Source organism: Scomber japonicus, chromosome 8 (genome assembly GCF_027409825.1).
Source record: "Scomber japonicus isolate fScoJap1 chromosome 8, fScoJap1.pri, whole genome shotgun sequence".
Classification (NCBI taxonomy): Eukaryota; Metazoa; Chordata; class Actinopteri; order Scombriformes; family Scombridae; genus Scomber; species Scomber japonicus.
Window position 1 is genome coordinate 26682876 of NC_070585.1, and position 15195 is coordinate 26698070.

The 15195-nt window shown below is 38.5% G+C and overlaps 1 protein-coding gene across 2 annotated transcripts in view; it reads left to right on the forward strand.

Annotated features, from left to right (window-relative positions):
- ldb2a (LIM domain binding 2a) overlaps positions 1 to 6024 on the forward strand; it is a 92470-nt gene extending 86446 nt beyond the window's left edge. For both annotated transcript variants that reach the window (XM_053324073.1, XM_053324074.1), the window contains exon 9: positions 4047 to 6024. In XM_053324073.1, coding sequence (XP_053180048.1) covers positions 4047 to 4277 — 231 coding nt within the window. In that variant the 3' untranslated portion in view covers positions 4278 to 6024. The remainder of the gene's footprint in view (positions 1 to 4046) is intronic.
- Positions 6025 to 15195: the final 9171 nt, after the last annotated feature.

A 15195-nucleotide genomic window follows, 5' to 3' on the forward strand; every position in this document is an offset into this window, starting at 1 on the left:
TGTCCATCCACTGTGTACAAACAGTAGCTCTTACTCTGAAAATAGTTTAAAAATGATTTGTGCAATGTGTCATATTGAACAAGGAAATTGGACTTGAACACCACCGAAACAACAACGCCTGTCATGTGACACTAGCATAGAGAACTGATTAGAGAGCATGACTGAAGTGATCCTAATACACTATTGACAGGCACAAACAAGAGGGTCTTTACGTAAGAATTTATCATTGATTCATTTTCATTCAATTTTAGAACTTGGCCTTGTGTAAAGTTGTATTATAAATGTAGGGTTTTTTAGTCTGGTAATATCCTGTACTTTATATTTATTGTGAACAAATCTCATGAAAAGACCTAAACCAATAATGATTTGATCCTTTCAAGAAGTACTCTTTGAATCCAAAGCCTGATATATTTTCTTCCTTTGTGCTAACGAGCCACACTGTTGCACTGGGTGACATGCCATTATAACCATTAACATCTTGTAGTTTATTTTCAGTCATTTGAGCTGGAAATACTCAATAAAGCAACAAATGTGTTTTAATCCACTGCTGAAGCTAGTCCCCCAACAAATGCACTAATTACTCCTGTTTGAGTGACATTTGCTAATAACAGTGTCTAGTAAATAACTGAGCCTTTTTAAAGAATGAAAGTATACATTAGTGACCTGTTTTAGAGATTTTACTGAGCCCCAAAGGACAACAGGGGGAACTTGAAAAGTATTGCTAGATGGACGAATGCTTTATTAGTTTATGGGATTTGATGGTGAGAGAGAAATAGAATGTCAGCTGTGTTATCCTTAGTTTTAAGCCTTATTTTTTAAAGTTCTGATAGTGAAATCAAAAAGTAAATACAAAAATACATGTCTGCCATTCTCTAACTTTGAATGCACAACTTTCTTGAGAGGATTGGAGGTATTGGTCAGGTCAGTAAAAGCATCTTTTGTGCAACCTCCACACCTCCTTCGTCTGCTTTAGATTCCCACTTGTTGTCTTGGAGGCCCGAGAAGGAAATATGTCCTACTCGCAGCTAATCTCTGTATAAATATGCTAATGACACAGCTCAGTGAATGAACGGAAGCCTTGCCGGTGAGCTAGCACGAAGGCTAACTCTTAACAAGATGAGTAGACGAGTAGACAGTATTAATTAGCTCACAATTAGCGCACCCCAGTCCCAGACTAGCCACCAGCTGTTATCATTGGAGGGATTTCTTTTTTTCATTTTTTGGCCCGAAATTGGCCAAAGGTAGGTTGACAGGCCTTCTCACAGGAACAGATGGTGAATGCAAGGCTTGTTGGCAATCAGCACGTTTTTAGCTAATGACTTAATTAGCTATGCAAATTGACAAATCAGTGTGGATATTGTCATTTAGTTGAAAAGCTCACCTAAATTAATTAGCCTGATTAAGGCATAGTGGGGTGTAGAAATGGTCGCTAGGGGGGGTTTGGGGATGGCTTGGATAAATAAACTGCTTCTCCCCATTGTTGCTCTTCACTAAAGTGTGTGTGTGTGTGTGTGTGTGTGTGTGTGTGTGTGTGTGTGTGTGTGTGTGTGTGTGTGTGTGTGTGTTTAGGGAGGGGGGCTTTGAGTGAGTGTGAAGTTGTCTTGTTGGTGCTTGCTGGATATGATATCCAGTATGTTTGTTCTGTGTATGTGTGTTTATCTATGTTGGACACGTGTGTACTATTGTGGTATGTGTGTGTGTGTTTTACATACATAGGGTTAATCGTATGTATGTGTTAGAGTGCTTTTGTTTGTGTTCAGGTGTGTGATTGTGTGTTAAGGTGTAATTGTACAGTAGGCTTATCAGGGTATGTGTGGGTGTGCTTGTTTGTTAGCGCCTCGTGTGTGTTTGTGTTTTGCAGACGAGATGGCTGAGGAGAGCGAGCTCTCCCAAGCCAGCCAGCGTTGACACACATGGCCAGTGAAGCGTGCGCTCCATTTAACTGTACAGCTTCTTCCCAGGTTACGGTGGGTGGCGCTGGGCTTGCCAGCAGGGAGATGCTTAGCCAGTCAAAGGAAGATGAGATTTAAAGACTCATAACCCACAAAGAAATGTGGCCATGATTCAGAGCCTATTGATCAGTGTTTGAATCCACAAATTACACTCCCAGTGATTATTTGTCAACAAAATCAGATTCACTTCATTCGCCAAGGGCAGGGGAATTATTATTATTAGGATTCAGGATTATCAGGATTCCTTCACATCACAACAGTCACAGATAGAAGTGGATAATTGATAAATATCTATCCTTTCTTTCTTTGACCTGCTGTGAGAGGGCCATCTCTGTGAAATATGTCTTACATGATGAGTATTGATTAGGGCGGGTACAGAGCGCTGGAGGAATCCGCTTTCTGTAAAGGAAGGTTTCATTTGCACAGAGTGCTTTAAGAGGGGTTGACTATACGGATGGGTTCACTGGATACACCACTGTCTTACCTGAACACGCACACACACACACACTCCAACCAACTGTTATTCCATCATAAGCAGGGGGTCTAGGTTGAAGCAGAAAGATACACACCTCCCATCATCAGGGGTTTGGTTTCTCCACACATGGCACAAACAAACCCACACACATAGAGCATCAACTGTAACAGCATCAGCTGCTGAATGAAGTCTTGTTAATGTTTGTCTTAATGGCCTTGTTGCACTTTTGGCCACCCCTTTTTAAAAGCAATCAATTAAATTCCAAGTATTTTGGTAAATATGAAAACTTGTGTTACAGGCAACATGCACATTCATTAATCTGAGGTATTGCAAACATAATAAGGTCTTTTTGGATGAGTGTGTCTTCACTTGATATACAGATGGTGCTTTGGTCTGAGAATTAGATGAAACAGATATGCATTCATTCCTTCTCTGGTGATTTCTTACTCAGTTTAGCATATTCATTTGGATTCACCCCCAGGCTACATATGGATGGTCCTGCACAAAACCAAACATATGTCACGGTTGCCTCTGTGAAAATGAATTATTTTTGTATACTAGTTAGAGACAGCTTTTTAAAAAAAAATACATAAACTGGTAAAACAACAAAAGTAAATAAGGGGAAAATAAATAATGGACAGCTTTCTAAAATATGTCTGGTATACCTACAGTACATTTTTTCTATGGATTCATATTCTCTATAAACAGCTGGGTAAGCAATAGGACAAAAATAAATACTGTAATATATTAAATCAGTAATAGGGTTAAATGTCAGAATGTAATTGTGGTATATGTTACTGCCAAATTTGCCTCAGGAGGCCTTACAGAAATACAACAAAATTATCAAAGATTTTCAATATATATGAAGAATGTGTTCAAGGGGACGCAGAGTAACTCCTAGGTGCCATCAAAAACAGAATAGGACTTGAGCCATGCGACCTCCATCACCATGGAGACCTGGGAAGAGGACAGACTACATATAGACACAGGGGAGACTCACATACACAGAAGAGAAGAGACAAGAAACCACACACACACTGGGGAGAGAGAAAGCTAAGAACATCATTCACACAGGAGAGGGAGAGACATGAGGTGAAGCTGAATCTCCTGTAGGATGAGGTACCAGATCCAAAACCTCAGCCAGTGGTCCCTGGATGGGCGATGATCCAGCTTTTATATCCAGGCAAAGAAAAATAGTTGATGTTACTTGATCGTGGCCATTAATTTTTGACCTTGGGAACACAAATCATTGTAAAATATTTTAAGTACAAGGTCCCCTCTCTTATCCCTGGATATTTAGATAGTGGTGTCATCACTGATGTTATTTATATTGCTTACTTAAGAGTATGCACACACATAAGAACACATTTTGTGTGTGAAAAAACCCACTCAAAGGATAAACTAAAAATACATCATGGTCAAGTCAAAAACTGCTGTTGTACACAAGTTCACTGCCAACATTCAAACAGCAAGTACATGAACACAAGATGTGCTGCTAAGTGACAAATATGAGTGTAAAAAAGGATACACGATTGACCTTTTAAATGTACAAGAACATGAGTGATTTTCTTTGTTCTCAGTTTGTGAATTTGTTGTCCTGCTTTCTCACCTATCTCCAGGACGTGATGGTGGTGGGCGAGCCAACCCTGATGGGTGGCGAGTTTGGAGACGAGGATGAGCGCCTGATTACTCGTTTGGAGAACACGCAGTACGATGCCACAAACGGCCTGGACGATGAGGACGACTTCAACAGCTCCCCGGCTTTGGGAAACAACGCCCCCTGGAGCAGCAAACCTGCTGCAGCCCAGGACAGCAAGCCTGAGAGCACAGCACCCCAGCCCTCACAGTAAAACAAAAGAAGAAGAAAACAGCAGATCCTTGACTCCATGTGGACTGGACTTTTTAACCTCTCCCCAATCCCTTGAGGGCAGTGCTTCTATGCCTCATAACATTGTACTGAATCAGAACCCCTGTCTGCAAACTAACCGCTTGTCCAGCCAAAATATGTCTGTCCTGGATATTTTCTTCTTCTCTGAATCGCTGTAACATCTAGGAGAACACTGAGATCTGGCAGCATTGCACAGCAATATCCACATGTCAGAAACAACAAATGCATACAAGGTGTATGCAATGATAATGTAAAAATAGCAGGGCGTGGGCATTTTTTTTCAAGAATACAGTGGAAAATTGGGGATTAAATTCTCCTCCTTGGACCCCCAAATATAAACCTTTCGTCTGGTGGAATACCACAGTTGTGATTGGTTGACCTGCAGGTCACAAGTCACCTTGCTGACAGTAGGCAGTGGGGAGAAAAGAAGAAGAATAAAACAACAAATAAAAAAAATAGCAAGCTCAACGTGAAGAAGGCAAGGTGTCTTTAACATCCAACAGAGCCATTGGAAGCATCTTACCACATTGGAGACAAATAAAACATTGTTTGAGGCAATTTGAGCATTTTTATTGGAAATTCGGTCAGCTGTTGGTTTGTTTCTGCTGTTGCTGTTTATTTCCATTGCCAATTAAGAGGAAATAAAAGTTCTCTACGGCTATGGACTCCTTTCAAATGGGGAAAAATCGTGTCCTAGGACTGTTTTTCCACATAACTGCGGCCGTCACAGATTGTGATTTCATGCAAACCAGTTTGATTGTGTTCGTAGTCTATTGGTATTTTTCTTCTCTCAGAATCCTTTGCAAACACGTTGTAATTTTGCCGATCAGTATGTGAACTTTGCCGACACGCGTTGATGCATCAATGTTGATTTTTATTTTTCCCTCCCTCGACAAAAATTTGACTTTTTCCCTTTAACGACCTACTCCCAAACTGATACTAAAGCCTTTTCCTGCATGATTTTATAGGATTTTTATTTTGTTTGATATATGTACTTTTTAAAAACGCATCAGTCTGATTTTCCTTTTGGGTTCATCAGTTTGGGAACACTGTTACAAGGTTTGTAGCTCTGTAAATAGAGGTGGAATCTATTTTGTCCACTGTAAATCAGCCACTGAAACCAGTTTGGATATGGCAGCTGTTTTGTTTTGTACAGGAGTTTCAGATTTCTGTTGGGTGGTTTGGATGGATTCTGGTTTGCCTCTGTCAGAAACCAAACTCTCTAATGTTCCCCATCCTCTTTACTGTAGCTAGTGCAGAACCAAAGCCACAAATTTAACAAACAGACAGTCACATAATCATCTTTCTTGTATATTCTGTGACATACCGAAGTAAGAGACAAATTTTACATTTTAAAGCCACACAGATAAAATCCCATCCACCCCACAGAAATGGTTTGTGATCCCTGTATTTTTGTGTTCACAATTGTTCTTTAATCTTTAATTGAATTGATAACTGTCCCTGATCTCTTTTGTTGGACTTTTGGTTTGAAAACGGGCAAGAAGACAACATTGGCTGTCTTCATACAATTGGATCTTATGGGTATTTATTTGTGCATTTGTAAGGAATCTAACACATTTCTAAATATGTTTGAACCTAGTATTATTAGACACCATTTGTACATTATATAGCAGAGGTGTTCAGTGTCATATCTGATGTCTGGTATGTATGCTTTACCATTATGTGTGCCAATAAACCGTGCTTACAAAGGAGTCACATTTGGTTTTGAAATGCCTCATGGTTGCATGAAGCATTTCTTTTTCTGTGTATTTTGGATGTTTTCTGTTACCCTTAGCTCTGAGCAGTTTGATATTGAAAAAGTTGACAAAATAATCTCACCACAAGGTCAACGAAGTAGCTTTAAGTTTTATCACACTATCTTTCTTAACAGACGACAACTGTTCAAACTCCATCTGCTGAGGAAGACAGTGATAAGATGGAAACTCTGCTCACAGCTGCTAAGTGGACCTCATGTTGAGATTGTTTTTGTCAATTTGATTTGCTGTTTTGCTAAAAACAATCAATTTGACTAATATTTTTGGTATCTTCTGAACAGATGTCAAAGAGATCTGGTAGTTAGTATCATACTCTAGGAAACTACATTTCTCACATCAATTCTCATCCAGCTAATTTGGGTCTTTTAGGCAGTTTGAGGACTGGTTTGTTTATCCTGTATGAAGTTTTCTGGGAACCATTATGAGAGTCATATGACTGGCTGAGTGCTGATCATGTGATTGCTGTTAAATGAGGTAGATGTTTTGAGAACCCTCTCAGCATGCACTGGGGAAAGAGATTCATGGGCATACTGTAAGTCTGATTTTATACGCGTTCCTGCATTGTGACTGAAACATTTGGTTTTACATTGCGCTCCATAACGTCTGGACTGTGCCCACATTTTCATCATCGCTTTCATCACTGTTAAACAATTACCAGTGAATGTGGTCACACTGTGAGTGATAATGGGTGCACAATTGGGACGGTTCTCCTCAGTGAACATACAAGGGACTTTTAGGTGATAATTATGTCTGTTATGAAAATGTAACCTTATTAAAACATCCCAAATAGCAGCTATATTTGATTTAACATTTTTCAGCTAGTGAATTCTGTAGTTAATCACTTAATAGATTTTAGTGTTCAAATTAAATGCCATATGTCCTTGCTCTACTGCTCCTCTTTTAACAGTCAAAATCTTTCCATTGAGTTAATGTGGCTCAGAGTGTACCAAACTAAATTTGGATTGATTCTTTTTTGCAACTTGTTGTATACTTTTTCACATATGACTATAGGTAACGCTTCATTATAAAAATGAAATGATAATAATTTCACCAATATATCATAATAATTTGTCAATAACCTGCATGTAAAACAACATTCTTTCAAAATTTGTTCATCATAAATGTTACAAAACAAGATAATATCTATTTGTGCGCTCCTAAATTTGCACTTGTTATAATAAAAATAGGCCACCTTTAATGTCAGTCATAAGTTCTCCAGCACATTAAGATGTAGTACGCTTTAAAGACAACAACTTAGAGATAAATGACCATTTATTTATGACTAAATGAGTTAACTAATGAATAAATTAGGTAATAACATGAACAGATAATGGGAAAATAAAATAGGATTTATGAATGCAATGAAATTTCATATGGCAAGTTAAAATGGATTGCTTAGCGATGGTAATATGTGATACACTGTTGGAGAATAGCTGTACACTAAGGTAAAACTAATCACTACTGTAAAGATTTAAAGTAAGATTTTGTGAATGAAGACCACCTTCTCATGACCACAAGGCCAGCAACCAGCAGTAAATGACTATTTTTCATAGTGGTGTCCTCAGTTGACCCGGCAGTGACTTAGGCCGCGTTCACAGTCAAATCTGATTCCTTCTCCGATTTTTAGGCCTGACTGTCCACACTGTTTTTAGCAAGTGTCCAAATCGGATTTGGCTGTGTTCAGACTGGGCCACATTAATGACCAATCTGACAGGTTGCTCTGGCAACATCATTGGAGCAGAGGCGTCATCTAGCGTGTATTGTGTGATGTCATATAATTGCGACAGCAACAACAAACCCTCGAGCTTTGCTTGAACCGAGCCATCTCCCCAAAGATTAAGAATATGGTTTTGTCCTCTGTCCATGGACTGATGTTTTCGACGTCCTCCGTTGCCTCCAGTGATATCAGCTAGCAACAACAATTCGAATAAGCACGGGTCTGTTGTCGCATAGAGTGACGTAGAGAGACGTTACAGACAGTCAAATCCGATTTGAGTTCAGACTCAGACACATCTGTCCAAATGCAATTTGAAACTACCTCCCAAAGGTGGTTTCAATCTGGTTTGCATAAATCGGATCTCATGTGATTTATTCAGCACGAAAACAACAAACAATAGCTAAGCTGGTGTTTCTTCACAACTTACCTAGTGATGAAGCTTCATTGAGAGCAATGGGGGTCGCTCGTGGATTTCATAGTTGAAAACTTGAAACAATGTCATGGAGTGGGTCAGTTAGACTCTGAATCTACCGAGTAAAAGCTAAACTACTCTGCCAGAATAACTAAAAAAATGTCAGTATGGCTGTGCTATGAATCAAAACATTAACATTGCAGGGAGAAGCACGTAAAGGGTTAAGTATGACAAATTATGCGTTCACTTAGAGTGAACACACCAATTACAAAACTCCACTGATGACGTATCTGAATCTGTGACTCATTCCAAAAACAGCCACACCCGCCATGTTCCTGAAAAATGTGGTAATAAGAGACATTTTCGCTGCCCGATTAGTAGCACATGTGCAAACGGGTCCACTGTCTTGGACAGCTATGTACAAAAACACACACAGACTGCAGTAGTAATAGTAGTAGTAATAATATTAATAGCAGCTTGTTATTAGTTATGATTATGATTTACTAATGATTATTTTGGACAGTGGTGCATGCTTGCCAGATATTGCAGGATCTCTGTTTTAAAGAGGCAACAGAGAGAGTGTGAGGGGGTTGGATGTGTTGGGTGTGTGTGTTTTCACAGTGAGAGTGGAGACAAGACAAAGAGAGGGGTCAGATAATAGGAACTGGTAACAGGACTGTCTTCATCCTGTCAAAACTGAGGAACATGTAATGTCTCCACCGATAGTCCTTTCCCAGTAAAAGTTTCTAGTCCTTTTATGTTTGAATTTCTCTTGACGTTGCCTTAATTTTGGGACGAAATTATAATGGAATGTGTGAAATGCTCCAATCAGGTGTCATAAATTCAACTTCATGACACAGTGGGGATCTTTGAGGTTACTTGAGCCTCAGTGTGATAGCCTGCAAGGTATCAAACCTGACACCTTTACTGGAGAGGTGAAAAGTCAGTTTATCTTAAAGGAAATTTAAAACGAAGTTATCCATCCTCCGGCATTCCAAAGGTAATATAACAGCAGAGCAAACAGGGCATCATTTCTGTCTGAAAATTAGTTCATATTTAGTTTTTACCCTAAAACATCTTGTTCATGATTCATATTAATAAATTTGCAGGGCTTCATGACTTGTTGCTCTGACAGCAGCTCCAGATGAATTTTAAGACAACTTCAAAGAACCAAAAAAATCCAGACTCATGTCAAATCGTCATTATTCTAATCTGGATAATTTGGCTATCCACATATGAAGAACAGATTACTGCATTTTTATTGCTGTTATTTTGTTCTACATTGTGCTCTAAGATGTTTCTACTGTTCCCACACTTTCATCACACATAATTAAACCTTTTAAAACTTAAGAAGGTACCTTTTAAAGTGCAGTGTGAAGAATGTAGTGGCATCTAGTGGACTTGGCAGAAATGAAATTATGGAATCATATGTATGTCTTAATTAGTACAGTATTAGCATACTCACTTGAAGCTATATTTTTGTAACCTTTGAATGAATCCTTCATATATCCCTTCATGTTTCTACAGTAGCTCAGAATGGATAAACCAAACACTGGCTCTAGAGAGAACCTTTAAGGATTTGTTTGTTTTTTGCAAATTTCATGGGCACCATACATACTTAGAAGGGGATTGGGAGGGGTAGTCCGTTTGCTACAATCTGCAACTTCACCACTAGATGCCACTAAATCCCACATACTGCTCCTTTAATTGCATAATATCTTTCAGCAAAGTGACTTCTGCAGTTAATCAAGTTTTATTGTTCAAATGTCAAATTAGATGCCATATACCCTGACTAATTCCAACTCTTTTTACAGTTGTAATCTTTACGGTGAGTTTAAATCATTTATGGAAATGAGTTACTGTGTGGGGTTCATCCTACGTCATGGTCATGACCCAACTAACTGTCAATAAGACTGCACTAGCAACTTTGGGTTTAAGGACTTGCTGTTATGGCAACAGTTCCAGATTAATTTTAAGACAGCTTCGATTAACCGAAGACATACAAACATATGTTAAATTGTCACAACTTGGTTATTCACATAAGAAGAACGGGGCAAAAGAAAATGATATGAAATCACGTCCAAATAATAATGAGACTATTAGCAGTGATCCAACCTCAACATTGTGTTTTGGTGTCAGTTCCTCAGTGTAACAAGGCAAGCTTCATTTTAGAGCTGCCATTTTCTGATGCCATTAAATTATCGTACTGGGAGACATCCGTTGCTTAAGAGGTAGAGATAAGCCCTCAGTAGACCATAATGCAATGCAGCCAGAAGACACCTTGTGTTTTAAAGATAAGGTGCGGCTATGATCATAGACATGCCTCGGTATTCAAAGACTGGACCACTATTTATATGCTCATACATTCACAGGTTCATGCACCTTCTCTTCTACCCCATGGAGGTTTTTTAAAAAGCTATAGACTCTGGGAAATGTAGGAAATCGCTTAATAAAGAATATTAAAATGGTCATGGAAGGAATGTGAACAAGTGTCTTAGCATAGATTTTTTTCATGATGTAAAGAGTATATTATTAACAGCTTTGTCTTACATTGTTTACCTGCTGATTAAGCATTAAACATTAATGCTGGATTACATCAACTGTAAATGAAATATTTTAGGTCTGCTGTTTTTTCTCCTTACCAGTATTTTAAACATTAAACATTTCAGCTTTAAGCAATCAATTATTTTAATATATAGCCTGGGATTGATCTGTCTCTCTCTGTTTCCTGAGTTACCTGCATAATTTAGCAGAGTATAACCTAGAGTGCTGTTAAAAACCTGAACATGAACAAATGTATGGATTCTGGTTCACACTCAGCAAAGTTGTTCTGAGCCCTCAGTGGGAACAGGCTACAGTACTGTTGTTGGGTAGACTTTGAATTCAGGACGGTTTGATGGAGCTTTGGCGACACCAAGTGGAAGATGTTGGGTACAGCAACAACATTTAGTTTAATTTCAATTTTATTATGTTTCATTAGTTGCTCCACTTCGCCTCAGACCATGGTATTACATAACAACATACGTCACATGGAGGCGCAGAAAGGAAAGTGGGCAGGGGAGGAGTGGGAGATTTAAATAGAATGCACTTGCCCTTGTATTTAGTGGCCCAGTCACAATTGGCAGTTGGCAGTTATGTGTGCAGAGCTTTATTATGCCTTGCAGGTACTTCACATGCCTTTCAATGAGGTGACGGCTTCTCCCTCAGATGATTGCATTAGACCCAAGTCTGCATTTTATAAGTAGGCCTCCAATTTCAGAAATGCCTCTTGTGAGATTAGAAAAGCAGCATGTAGGATTTGTAGTCACACGTTTTGTCTTTCTTTGAATCCCTCAAATACTGTATCCTTAACAGATTTATTATCATTGTGTAGTAGAAGCCTAAAGCATCAAGTAGGAATGGAGTGCCCTTACTCTCCTTAAGCTCCTTCTGTTCAAAAGATGTGGACTGTTAAACGTGTCTTGTGCACTTGTGACAACCATCTCCATAGTGGGGTTGGTTGTGTTAGTTGTTATTTTAATGTGGACTTTAATGTGGACTTCTTTTTTTAATTAAAAAAAGTGCTAATCTTAAAAATTAATTTAAAAAGTTGAATTTCATGTTCAGTGTTCATGACTATGACAACTAACCCTGAAGAGAAAGTGACAAGCATTCCCAACTGGGATTTTTGCTACCATCAAAGCTAGCAGTCACAGGTTTTAGTTAAGGAAATCTAAATTATAATTCTCCTTTCATACTTTTTAATGGTGATAATTATTTTATTATAGACCTGCTTTGTAAAAGTCTTGAAGAGAAGCACCGAAGAACTGTGATATTTCCATTTTCACATAAAAAACACTGAAAGTCTTCTCACCTCAATGTCAAGTGTCTTACTCCTGAAATGATTTTGTAGGTGACCTCTGACCCCAATTCTGAAAATGTCAGTGGCAACATTTTTTAGCAGCACCCTCCATAGAGTGACAACTAATAAATGTTTTGAACAATTATTGCTCACTAGCCACAATTTTATTGTTGGGAGATTGTCTTATTTGATAAAAATTGACTATGGTGTCCTACAATTTATTGGCAGAACTAGATTGACAATCATTGACACGAAATGTATAGTATTACAGTCATCAAATATTCAGCTCTGATAAGGTTTTTTAAGGTTTTGTTTAAAACCTGAAAACCTGCAACTGATTAAGGCAAAGGCATTAAAAAGAGTATCTCTTTATATCCTACAATAAAAGTGATGCAAGGGTGTAGAAGATTAATTGAAAAGATAAAAACTAAACTGAAAAAACAATAAATGATACAAAGTAGAAGAAATCTCTGAAGTAGAACACTTTTTTTTCAGTCCAATTGTTTCCAGTTTAAAAATCACAAAATTATGTACTAATTTTTCCTCTTTCTAGCTCTAGTGTGTGTGTGTGTGTGTGTGTGTGTGTCTAGGAGAGAGAGAGAGAGAGAGATTTATATCCTGACTGTGTTACTTGCCACTGCTGGATTCTACCCGCATTTGGTGGGTGGGTAGGTGCTGTCAAGCCCTGATTGTAAGTCACTTTGAATAAAAGCGTCTGTTAAATGAATGTAATGTCATGTGATATAGTTCACCTATTATTCAAAAGATGGTGACATTTATTTATTATCCCACAGAAACAAGGCCTCAATACATCACTTTTTGATTTTAAAAATGAAAGGACAGCAGGTAGTAATGACCACTGTGCTTGTGTCACAGAGTCAAACTATGTCAGCGGCATCATATTGATTTTATTCTTATCTCCTTTTATTGGCTGGCTCATGGGTCATCCTACAGTGTGGTTTGCCTTTGCTGTGTCAAATATCAGCTATGTTGTTCATAAGGAGGCACAGAGGATAGTGGACAAGAATAAGGCCCGCATCCATTTCTCCCAGCTTGAAGAGCTGGATGAGCTTGGAAAGGCTTTGCTGCACTAGCACAGCAAGATGCCTTTAAAATCTGTGTGGGTGCAATTGATGGGTGCCATAAGGATCAAGGCCCCTGCAGGTCCTGCCTCCAGAGACTATATGAACAGGAAGCTGTTTTTAGATCCTTTCGCAGGATGCCCGGGATCAACAAAATAGTGCTCAAAACAGCTCAAAAACAGCTGTATCCTAACATCCAATAGAGAACCACTGCACAGCAGAGTCAAAGACTGCTATAATTTTGATCTTGAAATGATCAAAACAAGGTGCTGCAGCATTTTCTTCAAGACCCTGGAGGTGGGTCCCACATTTGTACTTCCAATAATAACCTTCTGTGCAGCCCTCCAAAACATCTGCTTGGGAGTTTGGAACATTGACAAGGTTGTGCAGGACACATGGAGGGACAATGTGGATCAAGCCCCTTGTGCTGTTGAGATCAGTGGTGCAAGGTCTTGGGATCAAAACATCACTGTCTTTTATTAACCACTAATAGTGTGACTTGTTTATCTCTTATTGAGAATCACCTGACTTCCCTCTCTCTTATAGGTCAGTGGTGCAGCGAGGAGAAATACACTGGTGGGCTGCAACTCTGCGTGAGCCCAGGTGGTCCAGGCCCCTGCTGGACCACAATTATTTATAATTGGGCACACATGTAAATAGCGCACACAATGTAGATAGTTCCAATCTGCAGTGTTTTATTTTTTTGGATTCATCTAAAAATATTTGGAAAAGGCAAAAGAAAAATCTAACTATAGAAATAACAAAAACATACTCAAAAATAAATAAATTCATTAATCTCCATTGGAGACAAAAGAGACTCATATTTTATTCAACCATTTTTAAAGAAACATTTTTCTCTCATTCTGACTTCAGCTTGCAGAAGTGGATCTATTTTATCACGCTTTGCAGGGGAGCTGGACGTTTCCTCACTGGAAGCAGCCTTGGCCCCTCACTCCTTTCTGGATGAAGCTTGAGGGATGGGATCTGGCCAGGTGGAGGGGTAGGCAGTGTTCCCCCTCACACTGGATTTCAGTGGGCTGTGGTAGACAGCTGGCTGTGTTGGGTTGGTCTTCCCCTGTGTATGAGGCAATGAGCACTGGAAAAGTTATGGATGGTCTTGAGCCAATTGTCTCATGCATCAGGGGAAACCACTGCCAGCTGCCTGCTGTGGCCTCTTCCTGATCAGTCCATGTTCAGACCTAATTAACTGGTAGTAGACGCACAGCAACATTTTCAGTCCTTCTACTGTACATATGAACACATTTGTTCACAGAATACATACATATACACATAAAGTAAATGTATTTGTTAAGACTTTATCGTAACACATTCCATTTAATCTCAGGCCAAATGTTAAACATTGTGAATAGAAATTATAACCAAGTCTTGTGGCAGGAGATACAAAATAGAAGGACAATAAAAATAAAATCACTAATTTCCTTTTTATTCTAGAAATCTAGAAAGGTATACATTTATTGGATAGATGTGTAATATTTTTCCAGAAACATGTTCCATGTGGTGTGACTTTCCTAGTGTTGTAAACACATTTTCTGATGTGTTTGTTGCCCTCAGGCAGTTGTTACAGGACAGTTAAAGCACGGACAAGCAATAACTACTCTAAATGCTGCAAAAATCTGATCCTGTAATAACTGCAACAACAACTTTGAGTGTAATATTAGGGGCATGTGTTTTAGTTAGTTTAGTACTAATTACTTAGCACCTTTTTTCATTTTCTCTCATGGTACCTAAGGATTGCTTTCATTTTGTTGAACATTTACGGTGACAATAAAGACTATTATATTTTATTCTATTATATTGTATGCTATTTATTACTCATAAACTCAATGCCATCTACAGTACATAAGGCATACACTGAAAACTAGTGTATGCCTCATGTGTGAGTGTATGTCATGTTGCTTTTTACAGCCTTTCATTAGTTCTAATAATCCACTTCAATTAAAACAGATACACTTTTCTTATTGTTTATATATTGTAGAGACTCTAAATAATAATATCTTATTTTTTAATTAACAACAACTTCAATGATGTGGTT